Raw genomic sequence first — 27,529 nt, 5'->3', positions numbered from 1 at the left:
CCCTTTATCTTATTTATCATCTCTTGTTCGCTTTCTGTTTGGTTTTCTTCGACCCCCTGTATTATTATGTTTTTTCTTCTGGCTTGTGTTTCCAGTAATTCGATTCTAACTTCTTGTTCCGTGATTTTAGTTCTCATTGCTTGGTTATCTGCTTTCAACTGCTCGTTTTCTTTATTTAATTTATCCAGGTCTACTTGCATTTTATCTATTTTGCTTTCGATTCTTACATTTCTTTCATCCATTCTCTCTAATTTTTCTAATATCTGCTCCATTGTACCGCGGTAAGGGGGTCAGCCCAATCGACTTGGAGGAGCGTCAACCCTTCTCAGCACTTTGGAGTTTTACTCAGATATAGATTTTCGTATTAATGTTTCGGCTTTATTGCAGAAATTTTTCAATAGCCGGCAACGTCTCTTTTATTTTCGACGGAACTTCACCTCTTATCGGAATGTTTTTGTCTGTTGTTTATTAATTGTTTGAGAGGTTATTATGCTTTTTGCAATGCTTACTCACTAGTTTCTGCTGAATTTTGACGAACTATTTTTATCGGGAGCACTGTCGTCTGTCTAAATTCACTATAGTTTGTTTGTATTAGTTTATTTTTCACTTTGTTACACTAAATTTTTATATTTTAATACGGAACGTATTTTGACAGTATCGTTCAAGTTCAAGCCTCGATGCCAAGTCTATTCCGATATTAATGACAATAAATCACACCAAAATAGAAACAATTTCAGAAAGCAGAATTTCCCTAATCCAAACAGGCAATTTTATAATCCTATGAGCAATCAATATTTTCAACCAAACTCTTCTATTCCCCCAAATCCAAACTTTAATACAAATAATAATTATTTTCAAAATCCCCCATGGCCTCGCCAACCTATTAAAGTACAGCGTCAACAGTTACCCCCTAAAAATCTCCTAACGAACTCAGAAGTCTTCGGACCTTCCCGAAATACGAATATTTTCAGACCAAATCAAATTCCCCAGCATCGCCTTCCAAAGCCGGAACCGATGAATATGTCTACGAATTCTAGATTTCCTTCAACGTTCAATAGAAGAACAAATAATTTTAGGAGAAACTACTTTCAAAATAATGGGCAAAAGCCAAATATAATAGCTGAAGAATTATATAATAATGATTACGATGGACAGGAATGCGAACAGGCGCATATCGACGTCGACGCAGATATCCATTCCAGTGAGCAAGTAGATTTAGATTATTTTCCTCAGAATTTTCAGGAAACCGCCTCAGAAAACCAAATAACTTAATCGAATTGAATTTAACCTCTAATAACCCTTTACCTTATATTACTATTTCTAATCCTCCATTAAAATTATTGGTAGATACCGGTAGTACTAAGTCAATCTTAAAACCAAGTATTGCTGAACAATTTTATTCAGATTGTATATTTCATTCCAACGTTTCAATTTCCACGTCTCTCGGTACGAAAAATATCAAATACCAAGCTGCGATACCAGCGTTTCAAGAATTTAACCGCGACAATATCTTAAATTTCATATTATACGACTTCCACGAATTTTTCGACGGCGTGGTCGGTATAAATGACCTATTATCAATGAGGTTTAATATTGACCTTAATAATAAATGTCTTGTTAGCACTAACGCAATAATCCCTATTAAATTTAGAAAACCATCAGATATAAAGTTTGAAATATCTGTTGGCCCTTATGAAAAGATTTTAAAGGAAGTCCCTGTGACCGTACCAAACGGTGAAATATTAATTGATAAGATAATTTTAGGTGATATGTATGTACCAGAAATGCTAACTGTAGCAAATAATGGTTTAGCTTTAGTAGAATTTGTCAATGAAACAAATAAAAATTTATCTATAACTTTATTAAAACCCCTATACGCTTATCCATATAATTCTAATGTTTATCAATGTTATAAATTTGAATTTTCTAATAGACAAAATAAACATAAAATAGATAAAATGCAAATACAAAATCTTGTTAGAACGGATCATATGAACGCAGAAGAAAAATCCGAAATTATTAAATTATGCTCTCAATATAAAGATATATTTTTGAAACCCGGTGACCCACTTACATTTACGTCAAAAGTAAAACATGTTATTAAAACAACCGACGAGGAACCTGTACATGTAAAGTCGTACAGATATCCGTATGTCCACAAGGAAGAAATTAAAAAGCAAATTGACAAAATGTTAGACGACGGGATTATTAGACCCAGCAGCAGTCCTTGGGGATCGCCGCTTTGGATCGTAAAGAAGAAACTCGATTCTTCCAATCAACAAAAATTTCGTTGCGTTATAGATTATAGGAAACTTAACGATAAAACCATTAGTGATCGATATCCGATACCCAATATTACCGAAATATTGGACAAATTAGGACGAGCACAATATTTTACTACTCTTGATTTAGCTAGCGGTTTTCATCAAATCGAGATGAGCCCCTGCTCCATGGAAAAAACAGCATTCAGCGTTAATAATGGACACTACGAATTTTTAAGAATGCCTTTTGGCTTAAAAAACGCACCATCCACCTTCCAAAGGGTAATGGATGAAATATTAAAGGATTTACAAAATAAAATCTGTATGGTATATATGGACGATATAATTATTTTTAGCACAAGTCTCCAAGAGCACATTCAAAATTTAAAATTAGTGTTTGCAAAACTAAAAGATGCACAATTAAAAATACAAATTGATAAATGCGAATTCCTCAGAAAGGAAGTTGAATTTTTAGGGCATATAGTGACCCCAGACGGAGTTAAGCCTAATCCAAAAAAGATTAAAGCTATTAAAAATTTTCCTATCCCTCGTACGCAGAAAGAAATAAAATCATTTTTAGGTTTGTTAGGATACTATAGAAAATTTATTAAAAACTTTGCAGCTATAACTAAACCTATGACCATGTGTTTGAAAAAGGATCAGAAAGTTATCCACAATAAAGAATTCTTAGACTGTTTTAATATTTGTAAAAATCTTTTAACTTCAGAACCTATTTTAGCTTATCCTGACTTAAATAAAACTTTTCAATTAATAACAGATGCCTCTAATTTCGCAATAGGCTCTGTTCTAACGCAAGATAACCATCCTATATGTTACGCCTCACGTACTTTGAATTCAGCCGAAATTAATTATTCAACCATAGAAAAAGAGTTATTAGCGATTGTATATGGTTGCAAATATTTTCGACCTTATCTCTTCGGTCGCAGATTCCAAATTTTAACTGATCATAAACCCCTTCAGTGGTTGTTCTCACTTAAAGAGCCAAACTCTCGCTTAGTAAGGTGGAGACTTAAGCTCGAAGAATTTGATTATAATATTCAATATTTAAAAGGAAAAAATAATAAAGTAGCCGACGCACTTTCTAGAATTAAAATAGATTCCGACTTGAATGCTATCGAGACAGAATCGATGGATGTTAATTTAGGCGACATAAATGAAATAATAGATAATGAACTAAGCAACTTAGACGATTTACCGCAACTTTCAGAAGTAGACCTTGACTCCTTACTAAATGATGGATCAACAAATAAAATAAATATTATTTCGGACATACAAGTTCGACCCCCTTTCAAAAATCCAGAAACAGAAGACTCAGATTTAGAAACGTGTCATACTTCTTTAGAAAATCCAATTCTAGGTATACCCATAACCGAAAGAGCTTTAAATACTTATAAAAATCAAATTATAATAACAGGTGGAGAAATAAATAAAATAAAATGCAAAAATGAAAAAATATTTGCTAATAATAGATTTTATGTTACTTTACCCCAAAGAAATATTGAAGAAAGTATTTTTAAATTTGTAAAAGAATATATAGACCCCAAAAAGATTTATGCATTGTATTTTAGAGAAAATATTTTACCAGAAACATTTGTAGTAATAGTTCAGAATTATTTTAAAAATTCTGCTTTTAAATTTGTACATTCCACAAAAATTTTAACTGACATAATAAATATGCAGGAACAAAAAGAAAAATTAGAATATTATCATGTACACAAAAAAGGACATCGTGGTATAAATGAAGTAAAAATGTCTTTAGGATCACGTTACTATTGGCCAAAAATGGCAGAAGATATCGAACAATTTATAAATAATTGCGAAACCTGTCTTAAAAATAAATACGATAGAAATCCTCCAATTATAAAATTTAGTTTAACTCCCACTGCATCAAAACCCTTTGAACATATTCATGTAGATGTCTTTAAAATTTCTAATCAATCATATTTAACGATCATAGATTCATTTTCGAGATATGCCCAAGCATACCCTTTACCTATTGTCAATGGCACCTCTGTAGTGGAAAATTTACTTCTCTTTGTAAGCGACCATGGTTTACCATATAAAATTACCGCCGATTGTGGCACAGAATTCAAAAATAATGACCTTAAAGATTTTTGTAAACTTCACCATATAGAACTACATTTCACAACTTCTAAAAATAGTAATTCCAACTCTCCCGTAGAAAGGTTTCATTCTACATTAATAGAATGCTTTCGCTGTCTTAGAGAGGAAAATAAAGAATTAACCCCTAATCAATTAATAAAACATGCTATTCTAAGTTATAATAATTCAATTCATTCCATCACTAAATTTACCCCATTTGAAATAATAAAAGGACATATTAATAGTCCAGATCCTTTTGACTTGAACGATAACCTTATATTATCTTACTATGTACAAAATCATAAAAAAGCAAGTAAACAGTTATATGAAATAATAAAAACTAGAAACGAAGAAACAAAAGAAAAAATAATTAATAAATTAAATGAAAATCGAAATGACCCTCCAGATTTTTCTAACCAAGACGTTGCATACGTCAAAACAAAATTGCGCGATAAAAAGGCACCCAAATTTAAAAAGACTGAAATTGTTCAAGATTCAGGTCTTATATTACAAACTAATAAAGGAAATTACCATAAAAATATAATCAGAAAACCCAAAATAAAACCAAAAATATCTTTTCAGGAAAATGAAAATCCGGACAACGTGTTTGCTCCTGATATTCCTGGCACTTCAACATAGATGTGAAGGGGAAGATGTACAAATTACTCCTATATCGAACCCTTTGTTACCCATATTGTTAGGACCCTGTAAAATTATTTACACTAAGCATACTTTTATACACTATCTAGATTTAAGAGAAGTAACTAAACAGATAACTAGTTTAACTAAACATTTTTATAGCCTTAAGAATAGTCTAATAGTAAGTAATGCTTCTAACCCTATATCTTTTCATAACTTAGCTGAACAAATGACAAAAAGAACCGAATTCTTAATAAAAATTCTTGAAAGAAAATTTGAAAATTTAAATCCACATATTCGCTCTAAAAGAGGTTTGATAGATGGAATAGGCAAAATGAATAAATGGGCTTTTGGAACTTTAGATGCCGACGATGGACAACGATACGATAAAGCAATCAATATTTTACAATTAAATCAGAAAAATGTAATTCATGAACTTAACCTTCAGTCAACTTTGTACAAAAAGCTTGTTAATCATTATAATCAGTCTTTATCAATCTTGTGGCAAAATCAACAAAAATTGCAAGACAATATTGAAAAATTTAAATATTCATTAGAAACCAAAATAATTACTTTGGATAACTACATAACTTATCAAAGTATCCTTTACCAAATTAATCTCGATTGCCAAAATTTAATAACGTTTATTGACAATATTGAAAATTCGATCGTTTTCTCTAAATTAAATACGCTTCACAATTCAATACCTAATATCTACCCAAGAAATCTCAGAAATGATGTCCACATATATACAAAGAAGAACAAATCGCAAAATTTAACAATGTGCTAACATACTATCTCTTTCTCAGTACCCAAGTAACCTTTTATGAATCCAAGCTTATATTCGCTATCCATGTTCCTATATTCAAATCAGAAAATTACGACTTCTTCCATGTTTACCCCGTAATACAAAATCATCAAACATATATTCCTTTATATCCCTACTTGGCAAAAGGAGAAAAATCACTATCGATAAAAGAAGAATGTCCCATCCTCGAAACCAGATACTACTGTCAACAGGACTACACCCAAATAGATACCTGCACCTATAAATTGATTGATGGACGTAATCCAGAGAAATGCTACGCCACTGAAATAAATCTACAAGAACCCATTATTTAACACGTTATGGATAACCAAATCTTGATAATTCCGTCCAGTACTGTCAAATTCATCTCAAAATGTGTGTCCAATTCGTTTTTGGAAATAAAAGAACCTTCGTTAATAGAAATCCCACCAAAATGTGAAATAGAGGTTGGAACCTTAAAATTTTCAAACAACCCACGTATCCAATCTGGAAAAATCATTATATCACCAAAATTAGAACATTTTTCGACTGAAAAGGTAAATTATCAAGTAACCAATTTAAGCAAAATCGATATGGAAGGACTATACGAAATTAACAGAATCACCAGAAATCTTTCACCTGTAGAAGAAATTGGCTTGCCAACTACACCCATTATCAGCACTGGTTCAGTCATCCTAACTATATTAATACTAATCGTTACAATTTATGTCATTACTAGATGCCGAAAATATTACAAAAATAAGAAGGTTCCTGACGAAATCCCATTGGAAGAAAGATGTCCCCAAAATTTGGAATCCAAAAATACCTCCGTTATTTTTTCCTCTTAAGGACGGAGGAGTTACATGGTACGAAAGTCCGGACCTGGCAGAATCCCAACCAACACCTGCAGCTTACTCTGCAGTTTCCACCAGAAGTTTGTTAGATTGTTTCATTATATTTGCATTGTAAAATTCATTATTATTCTTGGTCTTGTCGAGTTCAGTCATATTTAAAATTGTAGTTTTAGTGTAGGAAACAGAGGTTGAACCTTGCAAAATGGACACAAGTCCGGTTTTATTTTTTTTCTGGCATATCAAGGGGTGCTTATTATAAGACTAACTTTTTCTGAAAAAATTTCGCCCCGGAACCCCCATTTTCACCCCATTAAAGGGGGTAATTTATGGTTTTTGCAGAACGTAGCCCTTCCTGTACCTTTTACAAAAAATTTCTTTTATAGAAATATAAAGAGGACTATATTTTCTACGATATATTTCCGACAGCATCTCTCTATCATCCACCGTTTAGCAAGGGTGGCGCCCCAAAGTTGACAAGTTTTAAAAGAAGATGTTTTTAGAAAAAATATATTTTTCGCTAACTGTAACGGAAATTAAAAAGAAATGCTACGGAGATTATTCACAAATATATGATTGATTTTTCCGTATAGGTTTCACTTAAGGGTAATTGCCCTTTTTTTAATTACAGGGTGTTACATTTTAAAAAACCCCTTTTTATACCATCTGAACCGTTTATGCTAGAGTAAAAAGACTTTCAGCGATTACCCATGTACTGGTGTTATTTACAAATTTGTATAATGCACCCCCATTTTTTCCCCGGAACCACCCAAAAAAGAAGAAGAATTAATAAATTAAGTGATTTTCTTGGAATTCTTCACACACAATGCCCTTCATTAATATGCTTCATATATCATTTTGTGCAAGTTATTATTACCCATGCATGGACACTAAACGCGATTTCCTAGTGCAACCCTTGTAGCCAAAAACAATAAATAAAATGGGGGGTTAAAATTTTTTTTTTGTTTTTTGCTTTTTGATCCATATGGGCGTATGCTTCATCAATAGTGCTTTTCAAAAATATATATAATTATTGCAACATCCCTGCGCAAACCACCCCTATCCTTGAAAATATACTGCAGAAACTACCCCTATACCTTATCCAGCATATTTTTACGATTTTCTCATTACCTATTCATTTTTTTTAAACAAAACTTATACAAGGTTAAAGATCACTATTTACTCTAAAAATTAGGTCCTATTCATTTTTTTCGTTTAAGCAACCGTTACGTCACAGTGGCGCCGTAAACCTCATATATGCTTTGACGGGCTCCAGTTTTTGTTTATTTTTTCGTCATCTGTTTGTTTTATTGATAAAGTACTTATGTAAAATAAAACAACACAGTGTAACCTACAAATCATGACCTATGCACATTTTACATTCTTTGCTCCCCAAAGCTACAGTGGTGGCCCAAAATAAATTTTTTCATATTTTCGCCACCTACACGCATTTTATTGCGTTAATGCTACCTTAATAGCACAATATTCACCCCTGAGTGGTCGCTAAGCAGTGACGGATCCAGGGAGGGGTGATGGGGGCGATCACCCCCACCCCTCTCAAACCAAGTGATATTATATTTGAAGACTATAAAAATATTAATTTATTTTTATAGAAATACTTATATAATATTAATATTATTTTTATAAGAATGACTTTTTATGCTTTAGCGACAGTGGCGGATCCAGCATCGTTAAGAGGGGGGTGCCAATTGGTTAAATTTCTATAAAAATAAATGAATATTTTTATAATCTTTGAATATAATATGACTTGGTTTGAGAGGGGGGGGGAGGTGTTCACCACCATCACCCCTCCCTGGATCCGCCACTGCGTAGCGACCACCTAAGGGTAAATATTGTGCTGTTAAGGTAGCATTAATGCAATAAAATGCATGTAGGTGGCGAAAATATGCAAAAATTTATTTTGGGCCACCACTGTGGCTTTGGGGAGCAAAGAATGTAAAATGTGCATAAGTCATAATTTGTAGGTTACACTGTGTTGTTTTATTTTGCATAAGTACTTTATCAATAGAACGAACAGATGACGAAAAAAAAACAAAAACTGGAGCCAGCCAAAGCATATATGAGGTTTACGGCGCCACTGTGCCGTAACCGTTGCTTATACGAAAAAATGAATAAAACATAATTTTTAGAGTAAATAGTGGTCTTTAACCTTGTATAAGTTTTGTTTAAAAATAATACATAGGTAATGAGAAAATCGTAAAAACATGCTCGCCAAGGGATAGGGGTAGTTTCTGCAGTACATTTTCAAGGATAGGGGTGGTTTTCGCAGAGATGTTGCAATAACCATATATATTTTTGAAAAGCACTATTGATGAAGCATATGACCATATGGATCAAAAAGCAAAAAACAAAAAAAAATTTTCATCCCCCCATTTTATTTATTTTTTTTTTGCTTAAGGGGTTGCACTAGGAAATTGCTTTTGGTGCCCATGCATGGGTAATAATAACGTCCACAAAATGATGTATGAAGCATAGTAATAAAGGGCATTGTGTGTGAAGGATTCCAAGAAAATCAATTTATTTATTAATTCTTCTTTTTTTTGGGGTGGTTCCGGGGAAAAAATGGGGGTGCATTATACAAATTTGTAAATAGCACCAGTACATGGGTAATCGCTGAAAGTCTTTTTACTCTAGCATAAACGGTTCAGATGGTATAAAAAGAGGTTTTTTAAAATGTAACACCCTGTAATTAAAAAAAGGGCAACTATCCTTAAGTAAAACCTATACCAAAAAATCAGTCAATTATTTGTGAATAATTGCCGCAGGATTTCTTCTTAATTTTCGTTACAGTTAGGGAAAACTATATTTTTTTTAAAAACATCTTTTTTAAAAACTTGTCAACTTTAGGGCGCCACCCCCGCTAAACGGTGGATGATAGAGAGATGGTGTTGGAAATAAATCGTAGAAAATATAGTCCTCTTCATATTTCTATAAAAGAAATTTTTTGTAAAAGTTACAAGAAGGGCTACGTTCCGCAAAAACCACAAATTACCCCCTTCAAAGGGGTGAAAAGGGAGGTTCCGGGGCGAAATTTTTTCAGAAAAAGTTAGTCTTATAATAAGCACCCCTTGATATACAAGAAAAAAAAATAAAACCGGACTTGTGTCCATTTTGCAAGGTTCAACCTTTGTTTCCTACACTATTTAGAAATAAAAATATTTTTTAAAAACCGATTTCATTTTTCGAAATCCAAAATTTACGTAATAATAATTTAAAGTAAGTAGAATAGTTTAACTGTAATTTCAAAAAAAATCGATTTTTATAATCGATGATCATAACCTCTAAGCGTACGTTCAGAGTGGACCAGCAAAGAGCAAAGAGCAAAGAGCAAAGAGCAAAGCGGAGAAATCAAACTCATACTGGCAAACGGAGGTGCACAGAGTGCTAGCAAAGAGCAAAGCGGCGAAACCAAACAAGTTTGATTTCTTTGGTCCATGTAGTGAGACCGCTCCCGTCTGAAAAATTTTTTGATTCGGTTTCTTTGTCAATTCCTATTCAAAAATGTCCCCTTTAAACAAATCTGAAGAGCACCGGGCGGAATTTTTGGGCAGAAATTGTTTAAACAATTTTATCTACTCTATGTTATGTTACGTGTAAGTTTTTAGTTTGTGAAAACTGTCATTATAGATAGCAGTGCGTGAAGTGTTTAAAGTGAGCGTGAAGAAACAATGTATTTTAAATGGGACTTACTTTTTCGCACTGTTTTTAACACACTTTCATATAATCAAATATCCTTAACTTTGGCGTTGTCATGGTGATGACATAATGAGCAATAAATTACGACAAAAGTTTTTACAGTTTTGTGGTTTGAAAGAAGTTAGAATTTTTAAATGTCAAAGTTCTAAAAATTGTAGAATAGAAATGAATTCCAGTGACGAAGAGTTACAGTTTTTTTATTTGTTTATGGTAGAGTAGATAAAATATTGTATGAAACTGTGCATGAAGTACTTTTTGAGAACTTACGCGATGTATAGCACTCGCTCCGCTGTCGCTCGTGCTCTAAATATCGCGTGCGTTCGCAAAAAGCATACTTCACGAACTGTTTCATAAATACCTATTTTTAAACAAATACAAAAGATCACGTTTTTTGCTCCGGAACATATATTTTTAGACGAAGTAGTTTTCAATCCTAATAGTAAATTATTAATATTGAAAATATTAAAAATATTACTAAAAGATTTTTAAATTGAAAACTTATTGGTACACTTTCCTGGTGACACCTCCAAGACCAATTTGCAAGTCAAATGGATGCTGCAGTGAAGACGAGAGCGAAGGAATTCTACACTATGCAATTCACATCCCCCGTCTGCAGCTGGTAAAGTTCCAACGGAAAAATGCACCTAGTTAGGCCGCACCTACATTTGATCCGATTTTCTCCGATCAGATCAGATCCGACGTCGGCCGACGTCGGAATAGAAAATAAACCCATAGTATTAAATGGGGGTGCCTACATTGGATTCTTTTCTCCGATCCGATCAGATCAGATCAGATCCGACGTCGGCCGACGTCGAAATAAAAAATAAACCCATAGTATTAAATGGGAGTGCCTACATTGGATCCGTTTTTCTCCGATCCGATCAGATCAGATCAGATCAGATCAGATCCGATATCGGCCGACGTCGGGAGTAGCTTCTCCTATTCTCATCGAGAAGTGTTTGGTTTCATTCCGATTGGTTGCAAGTTGAGTTGCAATTTTAGTTGCAAGTTGGTTGCAAGTTGGTTGCAAGATGGTTGCAAGTTGGTTGCAAATTGGTTGCAAGTTGGTTGCAAACTGGTTGCAAACTGGTTGCAAACTGGTTGCAAACTGGTTGCAAGTTGGTTGCAAACTGGTTGCAAGTTTGTTGCAAGTTGGGGGTTGCGAGCTAACATGATTAAATATATTCAATGTCATCATCTCAACACATCTTCATCGGAACTTATTGTCGGTGGTCGGTGGTCGGAAGATTACTGAACCAATGTAGGCACCCTCGCCGGAAAACCGGTCTGATCGGATCTGATCTGATCGGAGAAAGACGGATCCAATAGGGCTTTTCATCGACTGTCATTTGTTTCGAGCTTCTGTCATGTGTCACATAATATTGATATATCTACGCCATACGTCTTTGGTTTGTATTGTTTATATACCAATAACGTATGACGTAGATAAATTAATATTATGTGACACATGACAGAAGCTCGAAACAAATGACTGTGAATGAAAAGCCCTATATAGGCACCGCCTGTCGGATCGGATCGGATCTGATCTGATCTGATCTGATCGGAGAAAATCGGATCCAATGTAGGCAATGTAGGTGTGGACTTACTCTACGGAGTAATACGACTATAAAATAAAAATGTATACCATTTTTATTATTATATATTTTTAGTTTTTTGGGTTATTCTAAACAAAAAAGGTATCTTGTAATTTTTCCCAAAAATTAATAGTGTTCGAGTTATAGGCGATTTAAAATCTGAAAAATGCGAAAATACGCATTTTCGAGGCTTAAAAATTCATATTTCAATTAGTATTTTTGAGGTTACCAGATACTTAAATTGATGATTAAACATTCAGCTTCGATTCTGAAGAGTAACCTTAATTTATACCGTTGTTTTTTAATTATTAAATATGCGTGTTTATCAGATTTTTTTGCCGGTGCGGCGCGCTCTATTTCAAAAATCTCCTATTTCCTCCGAAAATAATTTTTTCTAGATTTTTTGGGATATTCTAAATAGAATAAGTTTCTTGACATTTTTCTCAAAAGTTAATAGTTTTAAAGTTATAAGCGATTTAAAATCCAAAAAATGACAAAAAAACTCATTTTTGGACTTTAAATCGCTTATAACTTTAAATCGCTTATAACTTTAAAACTGTTAACTTTTGAGAAAAATGACAAGAAACTTATTTTATTTAGAAAATCCCAAAAAATCTAGAAAAAATAATTTTCGGAGGAAAATAGGAGATTTTTGAAATAGAGCGCGCCACACCGGCAAAAAATCGAATAAACACGCATATTTAACAATTAAAAAACAACGGTATAAATTAAGGTTAGACGCGATCACTCTTCAGAGTCTTGAGTCTCAATGTTTAAACTTCAATTTAAGTATCTGACAACCTCAAAAATACTAATTTAAATATGAGTATTTAGGCCTCGAAAATGGGTATTTTCGCATTTTTCAGATTTTAAATTGCCTATAACTCGAAAACTATAAATTTTTGAGAACATTTACACGATACCTTTGTCGTTTAGATGACCCACAAAACTTAAAAATATATGTTCCAGAGCAAAAAACGTGATCTTTTGTATTTGTTTAAAAAAAATTGTTTAAACAATTTCTGCCCAAAAATTCCGCCCGGCACCCTTCAGATTTGTTTAAAGGAAATTTTAAAATATTTATAAATAGGAATCCACAAAGAGACCGAATCGGAAATTTTTTCAGACGGGAGCGGTCTCACTACATGGACTACTGTGAGAGTAAAGAGCAAATATCCTACCGCTCCTATCCACACTGCCGAGTGGAAAAGAACTAAACTCTCGTCTAGCGTAACTACCCGCTATTAGCACTTCTTTGCTCTTTGCTCTTTGCTCTTTGCTCGTCCACTCTGAACGTGCACTTTTTGCTCTTTGCTCTTTGCTCTTTGCTCTTTGCTCGTCCACTCTGAACGCGACCTAATATCAGCTTCTCACATATTTCTCTTCTCACAACAAAAAGTGAAAGTGAAACGTGAAGAGCTTTATTTCCCTCGTTTTATTTTAGCCGGGTTTATTTATAATAATGTGTTTCGTATTAACGTTTACCTCACTGCTCGGCCGATGATGCAATTAGAAAAAAAAACAAGAAAGTGTCGAAGTGTCCTCCTCGAAATAAAAAGTGACCTGTGTTGTGTTTTGTCTCGGCAAATTTTTTAATGTGTCTTTAGGTCGGTACCATTTTTGGTTCATTATCTTGTATAATAATTATACAAGACAAATGTTTTAAAGTCTCTAAATTCTACTAAATAAATACACTGTTAATACTTTATGCTTGTTTTATTTATATCATATGAGGATAATAATTACGTGATTCATAAGTTAATTAAGGTCGAATTATTTACGTGAACCGAGGACGTATCTTTCACGTGAATACTAATATATACATTCCCTAAAAGATACGTTAATCAACAGGTATTTGCAACGTGAATTTCCCGAAACATTTTATTGCTATTTAAGGTAAATAACACGTCTATTGAAGACGAGTTATTCACGTAATTTAAAGACGTATTTTCAATGTGACATTCCAACCAAATTTTCACGTAAAATTCACGTAAGCAATTTACGTATATTGGTGACAAATCTACCCAAAATTCACGTAATTAACACGTCGGTCTGTTTGCTGGTAAGGAACAATAATAAACAACGTTAAGAAAATAACGGAAAGATGGAGGGAACATTTCGAGCTGATACTGAATGGAAAGCAAGGGAATACAAAGGAAAAAGAAAGCCACATCAATAGAGGATCCATGAGAAACACGGAAAATCAAGAAACCATAGAAAAAGAAGAATTGGAAGAAGCAATAAGAAAGATAAAGATTGGAAAAGCACCAGAAAGCGATGAAGTAGCACCAAAATGATAAAATATATAGGAGTAAAAGCAAAAGAAAAATGCAGAAAAAAATAATACCCAGAGAGTGGACAAATGCAGTAATTATACCTATACACAAGAAAGGAAACACAAGAGACTGTAAGAACTATAGAGGTATATCACTATTATGTGTAGCAGCAAAAGTATACGAAGCCATAATAAAAAGGAAAATCAGAAAAGAAATAGAACACAAATTGGAGGACGTACAAAGTGGATTCAGGAAAGGACATAACACACAAGACCGTATATTCACCATGCAACAAGTGATAGAAAAAGCCTTAAAGAAAAACAGAGAAATATATCTGAGCTTTTTAGACATGGAAAAAGCTTTCGACTCAATCAAAAGTAAAAATGTATGGGAAAGCCTAAAGAAGAAACAAGTAAGTGAAGAACTGATAGAGGCAACAAAAAGTATATACATGAAAACAACAAATACAATAAGAATGCTAAATATGCAGTCAGGACCATTTAAAACAACTCAAGGAGTTAGACAAGGGGAAAGTTTCAGCCCAGTGCTATTCGTAAATGTAATAGATGAGATAGTGAAAGAATGTAAGAAAACTTTCAAAAAATACTGCATCTGTTGGAACAGAATGCAAATGATAAACGCTGAGATGTGTATATTTGCAGAAGACATAGTACTAATTGCGGAAACAGCAGAAAAACTGAAATATAACTTAGAGAGATGGAACATAGAAGCAAGCAAATACAACTTAAATGTAAACAAAGAGAAGACTCAGATAATGAAAATAACAATGAAACAAGGGACGGAAGATCAAATAGAAGTAATGGTAGATCAACAAAAAATAATACAGACAAATTCAAACAAATACTTGGGAACAGTAATCAACAACAAAGGAGACATCGAGGACGATCTTAACAACAGAATGGAAAACACAGGAAAACTATTCCAAGCACTAAATAGAGAATTCCTTAATAATAAAGAAATATAAACAAAGACCAAGATGACAATATACAAAACAATATATAGACCTACGATGACATACCAGCAGAAAACTTAATCTTAAGCAAAATACATCAGAGCAGAATTCAGGTAGCAGAGATGAAATACCTTAGAAGAACCATCGGAGTAAGAAAAACAGATAAAATAAGAAATGAGGAAATAAGAGAAAGACTCAACATCAAACCGATACTCGACACAATTAAGGAGAAAAAATTGGCATGGTTCGGACATCTAACCCGGATGGACAATAACAGACAAGTGAAAAGAGTGTGGGAAGCAAAACCAATATGGAAGAACAGAAGAGGACGACCCATTAAAGAATGGAATAGTGACATCTCCCAGATCCTACAAAGTAAGGGGAAAACTTGACAAGAAGCAACACAAATGGCAACCAATAGGAAAGAATGGAGAAAGTTTATTAAGAGCTAGACGCAGCTCCCGACACCTTATTAAGATAGAATGAATGGCTTAACACCGAAAGGTCTACTGATCTGGGGTCTACTGATTAAGTAAGTAAGTACGTAATAACTATAACTATATCATCTGCAAAAGTAAGACATTAATGTCTTTGGTGATATAGTAGACTTGGTCTATAGTAGACTGTTACAGTGGCCTAACTAAACTTTTTCTAACTAGGTTAAATAATATAGTTGAGAGCGGTTTCTCTGGCCTTAACCCAAGTTTAAGTTTGTATTTGTGATTTTACCTCTTATTTTTACTGCGTCCTCTGTATATGTTAGTGTTAATCTCACCATGTTTATAATTAGCTTAAACCCAGCGATTATTTCTATCCCTCTCTCAACTCGGGTAAATTTTCCTGAATCTCATAATCTAATTATGTTTCTTCTATGTTGTAGTCGTCCTCGTCTGATATGTAAGATGGCCAAAACATTGAGGCAATCGGTAAAAATGATCTGTATAAATATCTCGGAGTAAAAGTGCGAAAAATTGACCATAAACAAATGAAAACAGAACTAACTTCGATGATGAAGAGTCAATTATTATTTTTGTTGGCATCTTCAACATAATTCTCTATTGGTAGTTCCCTGTGGTTGAAATCTTTCTATATATCTTTTGTTATCGTGTTGAGTCGTCGGAGTTGTGTCGATGTAATGTCGCTTAGTAGTGGAAGCGGTTATATTGGAGTAGATTGGATTACTCCAGCAATTATTCTCAATATGTTATTTTGTTGATAATTAACTTTTTTTACATGAAAGCTATTAAGCCATACTGGTGCGCAATACTTAGCAGAGGAAAAAATGAGTGAAGCTCTGAGTAAGGATGTTGAAGCTTCCCGTGTCAAGCAACATACATAGTTTCTGGTGGATGTGATTTCTGGTCTTTAATTTCGCAGCAATTTTAATGAGATGCCCCTCAAAACCTTTACGCAATTATAATAAGACAATGCTCGATCCCGAATTAAAAAAAATAGAAGTCTATGATAACCAAAATAGACCGTTCAGTACTCTGAACTAGATCCGATTTACGGAAAAGCACTTTAAGGTATGTATACATTTGCGTCACTCGCGCGCAGCATGTTCGTTAGATTAGTACGTGTTTTCAACTGGCGCATTTGTTAGTAATGGAGTGGTCGGAAGGAATCATTATCAAACTTATGGATGCTTCCGTGGAAAATCCTTATTGTGTCATCATCATTTTAAAAAACAACTTAAAGCCGGTGTCTAAAGGTAAAGAGAAGCTGAAATAAATATACATGCGGACCAATGTAAAAAAAGGTTGAATAAACGTATTTTAAACTGAAATTGTGGTTAATATCCGTTATCCCTAAATATAGTACATACTCGTAGTATAGTTTCGGTATAAAATAATATTTATACGAAATAAATTACTATATAATTTAATAATAATAATTATTAAATTAATATTAACCGAATATAATTACTTACCTAGACAGAAACAACAAAGGTGTATGACAGTAATGAACAATTCTGGAGTTCTGTAATAACAGAAATATCTGCGGCACACTGGTAGTACTAGTTCTAGATTGATACATAGCGTGAAGAGTTTTCAGTTCTTCTCTATTTCTCTTTTCTATCGTCTTCATTTCACCAATTTCTGATGTAAATGTAACAACAGGATCTGTAGATGCTAATTTACTGGCTTTAAAGTTGTCCCTAAAAGCTTCTAAAGTAGCAGGCAAGTTATAACTCAACTGTTGCCTTTTAAGAGAATGATCTTTTGGAAATGTTGTCGTTGCATCAATATTGCCTAATAAACTAGCATACGGATTATTGGGAATCATCTGAAAAAGTTATTCTCTAAACTTATTTTAAAGATCTTTAATTAATATATACTTACAAATACTTTCCTTGTAAGGGGCTGGTTATGAAATATTCCCAACTTTTGAGAGGTGATAGAATTCAGTAAACAAGACCGTACGCAAAGCCATGATCCTAGATTTGAACAGCTTGTATAAAGTTTGTCTATTATTTCTTTAGCCCAATTGTATGTGTAAATTAAAATCTACAAATGCACAAAAACAAAATAAATACTTTGATCATCGTAAATCTAATTATACTAAATATATATTATGTATATCTCCCTAAAGAAATATATATGGTCGAAATAGTGATTTCACTTCAATCATTGTGAATATGAGGGCTCATAGAGGCAAGGCATAATCTGCAGACAGCGCTGTTTCTGGTATCACCGTCGTCAGTACAGATGCTTACCCGCCTCTGAATCAACACAAAACCAAATTGCCTATTTAAGGGAAATTTCAAAGATAGATTGAAATCCCCTTTGAGGACGCTGCAACGACATCTATTAAAGAAAATAGAAAATAGGAAGGTCTCAGATACAGAATACATTATTAAAAATAATAATATAGACTAATTTAAATCTAGAAACCTTCCTTATTAGAACCATTCGTTGTTAACATCCTGCATCTCTGCCTTCTACCATTTACAAGGCAAAGAGACGACGAAATAGAAAACGGAAAGGTTCTACAATATTCAATCACATTTCGTTTTCCTTCATATATGAAAAGGTACAAGAAATGGTTCTTAGTACTCACAATCTCAGATTGTGATAAGTAAATAATATTGTGATAAATCTCAGTAATAAGTAAATAGTTTATATTTTGTAGTATGCATGTGCCGGGTACCATTCAGCAATGGCTCTCTGTACAGATACTCAAGTAGGTCTTCTGGCCAGATTCGTTTCAATCTTCTATCTTCTAAGGGTTGATCGAATAGGGTTCTTATGAACAGATTGTCATGATCTGATGTTCGTTCTTTGTATTTATTCAGTGTAGACGATATTTCATCTTTTATTAATGCGATTTTTAGATCGCTATGTAAGGTTAGATTTGTTACATACCAAGGTGCTCCAGATATCATACGAAATGTCTTGGACTGAAATGACTGTAATATTTTCGTATTTGATGGCTTGGTACATCCCCAGAGCTAAATACCACATGTCAAAATTAGCTTTAGTATATGTATATTTTTGTAGATGGTCAGTTTATTTTCAAGTGATAGTTTGGACTTCCTATTGAGAAGTCAGTACATATTTTTAATTTTCAGATTAAGTTAGCTTCTTTTTGCTTTTATGTGTGTCTTCTATGTCAGTTTCTCATCCAAGTGAAGTCCAAGATATTTTACCACAGTTTTTACGGGGATAGGGTTGTTATTTATGGTAACTTGAGGCGGTCTGCTTCTTCTTGTAGTAAATGTTATTTGGGCGGATTTATCGGTATTAACACTTATTTTCCATTTATGTAGAAAGGATCTAGATCTAAATCTAGAAAGGATATCCAGGTGGTATTGCAGCTTCTCAGACGCTCTCGTCGGGTCCATGTCTGAGGTTATTATTGCAGTATCATCTCCAAATGTAGCTGTTATAATATTGTCGGTTTGTGGGAGGTCTGCAGTAAAAATTAGATACAAAAAAGGGCTAACTACGCTACCCTTAGGAGCTGCCGATTTTATAGGTTTATAACTTGATAGATCATCATCTATTTTCACTTGAAAGTATTCTATCATTTAAATACGATTTCAAGATAATGTAAAATCGATCAGGTAAAACAGTTTTTAATTTATAAAGTAGTCCATCGTGCCATACTCTATCGAATGCCTGTGGTACATCTAAAAACACTGAAGCACAGTATTCTCTTCCTTCTAAACTAGTTTTTATTTTATTAACTATTCGATGCCACTGCTGTATTGTTGAATGTTTCCTTCTAAATCCAAATTGATGATCCGATATAATCTCATTTAGAAGCACCGTTTCTTCTATTCTTTTAAGTAAGAGTCTTTCAAATGTTTTTGACATTGGTGGTAACAAACTGATCGGCCGATATGAGTTGGTTTCGATTGGCGGCTTACCAGGTTTGGCTACCATGATGACTTGTGCCATTTTCCGTTGGATGGGGTAGTATCCAATCCTTAGTATACTATATGGTATATGATAGTCAGCAGGACTACTGCTTTTCGTGACAAGTTCTTCAAAATATCTCCTACTATTAAATCGTGTCCAGGTGCCTTACATGGGTTTAATCATTTTATTTCTTATAGTACTTCTGTGGGAGAGAAGGGTTTTATAGGAGTCGATAATTGGTAGGGAGCATTTAAGAAGTCTTTAACGTCATGATCATTATTGTTTTGTTGGACGATGATACTGAAAACATCTGTTAGGTCCAAAACTTCAGATTTTTCAGGGTTAGATTGTGCCCATGTTTTATGAGTTTTTCTTATGGGAGGGATGCTTATGATTGGTCGTTTAAATTTTGTTGTTGCTTTCCATAAAGTGATCGTCTGGGGATAACTACGTAATGTATGAGTGGAAGCTCTCATTTTTTACCTGTTGTACCTTTGCCGTAAGTCTGTGAGTTAGCTTATTTAGGTTTAATTTGTCTATCGGATTTCTGGTTATTTACCAGGGTCGTCTAGCTCTTCCTTTTTTCATAATTATTTGCCTAGTGGTATGTTTATTTTGTTTTGTTCCCTTTTATGACACTCGGGAGTAACTGTCCATGAGGCACACTGGATATTATGTGTTAGGTATTGTACGGCTTCTTCTATTTCTTTCTCATCTTTTGCGGTGATTAAGACTGATTTTTTCATCTAGAATATCTTGGAACAATTGTCAGACAGTTCCTTTAGTACATAGTTTAGGTGTTTATTTTTTCCATATTGCTTTTATGATAATGAGTGCTGATAGTTATGATAATAGGACTGAGGTTTGATGATAAATCAAAGTTTGATTCAATAGTGCTGTATATATCAGATATGCCTTTGGTTACAGCGAAGTCCAACAAATCTGGGATTTTTTGTAAGTCTGATGGTCAGTAGGTAGGTTGTCCAGTTGATAAGATGTTTAGATTGTTTTGTTGAATTACTTTATATAGTGATCGGCCTTTAGGAGTCGCTAATTTTGATCAAAACGCAATATGCTTAGCATTCCAATCTCCTGCCACTATAAATCTTGAGCCAAGAAAGTGGAGGAAATCCGTATATTCTTCCGATGATACAGCATGACGTGGTTGACTGTATACTGCTGCAATAGTCAATGGCCAGTCAAAAGTTTTCAGTTTTAAGATAGTACCTTGCATTTTATTAGAAATATAAGACTGTAGGATGAAATGGATGAAAAATGAGGAAGCCATTATTCAGCCATTATTTATTATTGTTGTAAGCATGATTAGAATCATGCTATTCTGATTTAGTAATTGAGAAAACATGTTCTTAAATTCACCTAGAAAATTTGTAAGCTTCTCTGCTTTGAAAATTTAGGGCTTGCGCATAAGAAAGAACATTATTTTGTAAATTTTGTAAAAATTTGTCATGCTGATTTTTATGCAAATTATATCAAAAACAACGTTGAACTAGCAATAAAAAAAAATACAGTCCACTTCAAGAACAATTTAAGCAGCAATTACAAACATAATTTATGTTTGTAATTTGGTTTAAAATTAATTTTAAACCAACTCTCTTATGTCATCCACGATTAAAAGCAGTCTCAAAATTTGTCATGCTGATTTTTATTTGCAAATTATATCAAAAATAACGTTGAACTAGCAATAAAAAAATACAGTCCACTTCAAGAACAATTTAAGCAACAATTACAAACATAATTTGTTAATTAAGCAAATTAGTTAAGCAACAATTACAAACATAATTTGTTAATTAACCAAATTATGTTTGTAATTGTTGCGTAAATTGTTCTTAAAGTGGACTGCATTTTTTTTATTGCTAGTTCAACGTTGTTTTTGATATAATTTGCAAATAAAAATCAGCATGACAAATTTTGAGACTGCTTTTAATCGTGGATGACATAAGAGTTCTTATGTTATACAGTGTATCTGCGTAACTTGGAACCATAAATATGGGAAACTTTTTTATTATCAATTTATTTATCAATATCATCAAAGTTATTTTTCATAAAGTGCTCTGCATGGTCTAAAACCTAAGATTAAATCATAAGATATCAAATTTTATCAACAGTATACGAGGTGTGTCAAAAAATATGAATTTCGCTCAAGAGGAACGTACCTTCATATTTCACAATATCGAAAATTTTTATTAAGAAAAGTTGTTTGGAATTAAAAATTATGTTATATTATGCAATTACATTCTTCTAATTGAAAAAAAATTGAAATTTTTCAAATTACGGATACCCAACATTACTTTTATTACGATGACTCCGTTATTATTAATTTTCCAAAAAAATGATATTCTTTATGAAAAGGTCTGAATAGTCTAACAACTAAGATGCAATTGTAAGATATCAAATTTTATCAATTTTATACGAGGTATGTAAAAAATATTAATTTCGCTAAGAGTAAAAACCTTTATTTTTCAAGTAGAAGGACATAATTGCATATTAAAACATAGTTTTAAATTACGAACAACTTTTTAAAATAACAATTTTTAATATTGTGAAAAATAAAAGTACTTTACTCTTGAGCGACATTCATATTTTTTGACATACCTCGTATAAAATTGATAAAATTTGATATCTTATAATTGCATCTTAGTCGTTAGACTACGTAGACCTTTTTATAAAGAATAACTTTTTTTCGTAAAATTACTAATAACTGAGTTATCGTAATATAAATAAAGTTGGGTATCCGTAATTTGAAAAAAATTTGTTTTTTTAATTAGAAGAGTATAATTGCATATTATAACATAATGTTTAATTCCAAATAACTTTTTGTTTTTTTTTTGGCCTTCGGGCTCATGGCTTCAGCCAGTAGCAAATGTGTAACCTATTCTAACTAAACTAACTACACTACTATTCTGGAAATTAAAAGAAGAACTACGATGGGGAGAGGAACTAGGATTACTTTTCGCACCTAGGGGTCATTCAAGGTGACTCACAGATAGAAAGGGTAGACCACGGAAAGTATAGGTAAATAGGTAAAATATTTGGCGATATAACAGAGGTAACGAGCTGAACACCTACACTAAAGTTTCAAGTTACACATTTTAATAAACTTAAGAATAATTTTGTATACCTGATACATATTTAATGATAGTAAATGGACTAGATTGAAAGGGGGTATAAGTTTTGCAATAATAAACTATTAATTCCTGTCTTTGTATTTCAAATTTACTGCAATCATAAAAAATGTGATCTAAGTCGCTCACCACATTGCAAGGTTCACAAAGTTCGGTATTGACTACACCGATTCTATATAAATGTTGAGGAAAATTTGCATTTCCGAATTTAAGCCTACAAATGGTCACAATAGCATTCCTTGTAAAATCATACTCTTGGTGCCACAACACTGTCGGAATACTTGAATGTAACAGTGTGTATCGTGTGGGTAAATTACAACAATATTTTTTCCAATGAAATTCCCATTTTCATTTAAAATTACTTTTAGATATTGTTAAATATTCTTGAGCTCCTAAAGTGTTCTCCATATACTGTCCAGTTGTGACGCTTTCTTTGGCTAAGGAATCTACAACTTCATTTCCACGAAGTCCTATATGAGCTTTTACCCAAGTGAATTTTAATTCGTATTGACTTTTTCGTAATTTATGAATTTTTAATTTTAATTCTCTAATAAAAGGATTTATATCAGTATCCACCACATTAATTGGGTTAGCGATGCATTTAAGAACCGATAAGGAGTCACTCAAAAGATGTATATTTTTTAACTTGTTTTTTTCGATATACTCGCAGGCTTTAATAATACCAATCGCTTCTGCAGAAAAAATGGAAGTACTGTTATTTAGTTTGAATTTTTCTTGAACGTTTGTTGATGGTATATAGTATGCACACCCCGTACCGTCATTTTGTTTTGATGCGTCGGTATATATTTCCAGAAAATCTGGCAGATTTGCTATGCAGGCGCTTAGAGTATTTTTACTTATCAACAAATTTTCATGGTATACAGGAATATTAATTGCTGTTGGTTCCAACATATCAAAGAATTCAGATTTATCGACCGAAATAGGTCTTTTTAAAGCACTATTGTGAGGACTTGTATTTCTAAAAGCCATACATAATGGAGGAGAAGGTTTTTTTAACCAATATTTGTTTGTTAAGTCGTGGTTAAGCTATTTTATGTAACAGAGTAGGATTTTTAAAAGAAGACTTAATAATAAATTTTTCTGACAACCACTCCCTCCGCAAAAATAATGGTGGTTCTAGTGCTTCAATCCGAAGAGGTTCCACAGGCGTTGAACACACTGCACCTAAACAGAGTCTTAGGAAAGTATTTTGAATTATTTCCAATCGTTTTAGGGTGTAAGGACTGGCTGATCCATACAACGTACATCCGTAATCCAGGATGGACCTAATAAATGCTTTGTAGAAAGTTAAACACGATTGTGGATCTGCTCCCCAAAAAGTTCTTCTTATGAATTTTAAAAAATTTATACCTTTTAAACATTTTGATTCTATATTTTGTATAAATGGTTTCCAGCTAAGCTTCTTGTCAAAAATAATTCCAAGATAAGTTACCTTAATGGTTACTGGGTATAGTGTACCATTTACATTAATATTATCAATATTGGCAGATTATGTCTTGTAAAGATGGTAACATTAGATTTTTGAGGGATAAGGAAAAACCTAACGATTCAAATTTCAAAGTAGTTAGCTGTATATGTGACGTGAGCTCAGTTATGCCTGCTTCTAATTTTTTATTAGTGTTATAAATGACAAAATCATCAGCGTACTGTATAATATTATAATTATTATTTCCATCGTGTATTTCTTTTGTATAAATATTAAACAAAAGGGGAGAGATAACAGAGCCCTGTGGTAAACCTGTGGATGATCGTCTGGGACCTATTATAGAATTGTTGTTCGACCTTACATAAACTTTTCTTTGTGTGAGAAAATTATACAAGACATTACATACTCTTGGAGGAACATCTGCCTGAAGCAATTTTTCTCTTAACATAATGATATTAATTGCATCGTAGGCACCTTTTATATCGAGAAATGCAGCACCTAAATAATAGTTATTTGAAAAACATAACTTAATGTCTGTTGTTAAATAAGATACTGCGTCGATAGTACTAAACCCTTTTAAAAAAAAATATTCCAAAGGAAAAAAAGCAGTGCTAGTCAAATGAAATTCTAACCGGTGCTTAATAATCCGTTCAAAAGTTTTCAGGACACAGGATAACAAGGAAATCGGCCGATAAGATTATGCAAGGTTGGGATTTTTCTGTGTTTTGGGGATTGGTACAACTACAACCTTTTTCCATTCCTCAATGACTTCGTTGTATAACCAAATATCATTAAAAATTTCTAAAAAGAAATAATTTACCGACAGTTGGTAAACTCCATATCATATCGTATGTAACTTGATCCATACCTGGAGCTGTATTCTTGGTTCTTTTTAATGCAAATTGTAGTTCCGTAAATTTCAAAGGAAAATTAAATAAATCATTTTGAACATCAGCATTTTCTACTAAATCCTTTACTTCCTGATCTGCTGAACATGGGGTGATATTTTGCAAAAAAGTGTCTATCCATTCATAGTTAGTACATTTAGGGGAAGGTGAAGGAATTCTTTGCATCTTTTTTTCCTGTTGCCATATTTACTTAGACGGGGTATTTTTGTTAAGTTTAGCGCAGTAGTTAACCCAGTATTCCTTAGCCTTGTTCTTTAAAAAAATTTTTGCTGCAGCCATTTTTTCTTTAACATGTGTATATCATTTTCCATATTACTGTTGTTAATATACTTTTTTAATGCTTCTTTTCTATAAAAAACGACTTTATCACAGTCATTACCCCACCAACGCGGGGGTGGCAATTTAGCTTTTTTGAAAGGCTTATTGATTGGGATTGAACATGTAGCGGCATATTTAATGCCTTCCATGAAATATTTATATTTATCATTTGCATTTAGTAGTTCCGGTTTATTACTGAAATATAAAATGCCAGTTCGTTCGTATTCCATCCAGTTAGCTTTTCTAGTGTTCCATTTAGTTTTTGGTTGTATTGTGTTACTAAACTGTTCCCTCAATATATTGAGTTCCATAAGAATGAGAAAATGATCCGATCCAAGAGTATCTGTTACCACCCTCCAGTTAGTTTTATCAGCGATGTCCGGCGATAGTAGTGATAAATCGACAGAAGAGCTTTGACCCGACCGAGATATTTTTGTAGGTGACCCATCATTTAAAATTACCAGATTATTTTGATTTAATGCATTTACAATATTTTTTCCAGATTGATTGATTTTATATGAGCCCCATAGATCGTGGTGCGCATTAAAATCTCCTCCAATTATTGATGTACCATTTATGTTATTAAAAAGATTGGAAATACTGTGCAACAGTAATTGAGACATTTGGACGACAATACACCGAAACACAAGTAATGGATAGATTTTTAGAAACAAAAATTTCTGCTGCACAGACTTGCATACCATCTAATTGCATATTATTAATAAATACTTCTTTGGATTTAATATTATTTTTTACAAGAATAGCGACACCTGTCGTACCATCTATCCTATCTATTCGCACAATAGAATATCCATAAAATACTGAAATACTAAAATACTAATAAGTTACTTTTGGTTTAAACCATGTTTCTGATATTAGAGCAATATCAACATCATAATCTGATAATATTTTTACTAATAGCTATGTTTATTGGATACAGCGGAACGTGCGTTCCACTGACAAATTTTTAATTGATTGAAGTTAGTATATGTCGTCATCGTCAGATATACTTTCATTACAATTATACGCAATATTTTTAATATAATTTGCATCAATGGCTGTAAGTTCTTCAAAAGATTTTACTTCACTTAATACTTTCTGTAACACCGTGAAAAATCCTTTAATAAATTCATCTGACATATCAGTTTCAAAATGTTCTCTTGGTGGTATATTAATAGGTTTCTCGGGTCCAAATTTAAATGGGAATATTGGAGGGGAATTTGATATTTGAATGGGAGAATTTGGTTTTCGCTTCTTGTTAACTGTTTCGATCTGAGTTGAAGCATTGCGATTTCGAGCTGTTTGTAAAGTAACAGGATTAGTTGACTGAGATGAAACTGGTTGTCTAGGATTTTTGATGTTATGTCTTCGTGTAGGCAAAAGGGGAAACTCTTCCTCTGATAAGTAAGATAGAGCTTGAAATTTATTGTTAACTTTTAATGTAGAAGTATATGATGTTTTATTTAAATTTTTTGCTTCCGTAAAAGTTAAATTCTCTTCAGCCATTTTTTTTCTTTATTTCACTTTGTTTTATATGTGTTGGACAAGATTTAGAGATTGATTTATGTGAATTCGTTTTACAATAAATACAACAATTATCCTGTGGATCCCGACATGAATGAGTGTTATCTTTTGTTTTACCACAGTTTAGGCAAAGAGCCAATGTACTACGACACTGCTTCGCTACATGACCATATTTAAGACACCGGTAGCATTGGGTAACACTGTGAATATAAGGTTCAACAGGGCAAGATACCGAATTAATGAAGATGTTTGAGGGTAACGTGTTACCCTTGAAGGTGACTATGATTGTTTGTCGAGGGACAAATATTGTTTCTCCATCAGAAATGACCTTTCGCTTGATTCTCCGAATTTCGGTAATAGTTACTGGAGATAGAAAATTTGTAAAAAGATATTGCTCATCAAAAGCAGTACCAACATTTTTAACAACCCCCTTCCTCGATAAAGAATTATTTGGTATATAAGCAATTAGATTTTAGTTTTTTAACTGCTCATTAGCTACTAGTTTATTGGCATCTTTAATTATTTTTAGTTGAACCCTGATTCTGTTTTTCCCTTCTCTATCAATTCTTGCAATATTTTGAACATTTAATTTTTTATGGAGC

General features: G+C 32.9%; 1 protein-coding gene across 1 annotated transcript in view; it reads right to left on the bottom strand.

Moving 5' to 3' along the window:
* The window catches only part of LOC114343637 (KICSTOR complex protein SZT2), a 997,370-nt gene that overhangs the window by 890,718 nt on the left and 79,123 nt on the right, over window positions 1-27,529 (bottom strand). The window contains exons 5-6 of the mRNA XM_050663023.1: window positions 17,566-17,730; window positions 17,154-17,509 (exon numbers count right to left, since the gene is read on the bottom strand). Coding sequence (XP_050518980.1) covers window positions 17,154-17,509; window positions 17,566-17,730 — 521 coding nt within the window. The remainder of the gene's footprint in view (window positions 1-17,153; window positions 17,510-17,565; window positions 17,731-27,529) is intronic.

The sequence above is a fragment of the Diabrotica virgifera genome, chromosome 10 (genome assembly GCF_917563875.1).
Source record: "Diabrotica virgifera virgifera chromosome 10, PGI_DIABVI_V3a".
NCBI classification, from domain to species: Eukaryota; Metazoa; Arthropoda; class Insecta; order Coleoptera; family Chrysomelidae; genus Diabrotica; species Diabrotica virgifera.
This window is presented reverse-complemented; position numbering and strand designations above follow the sequence as displayed.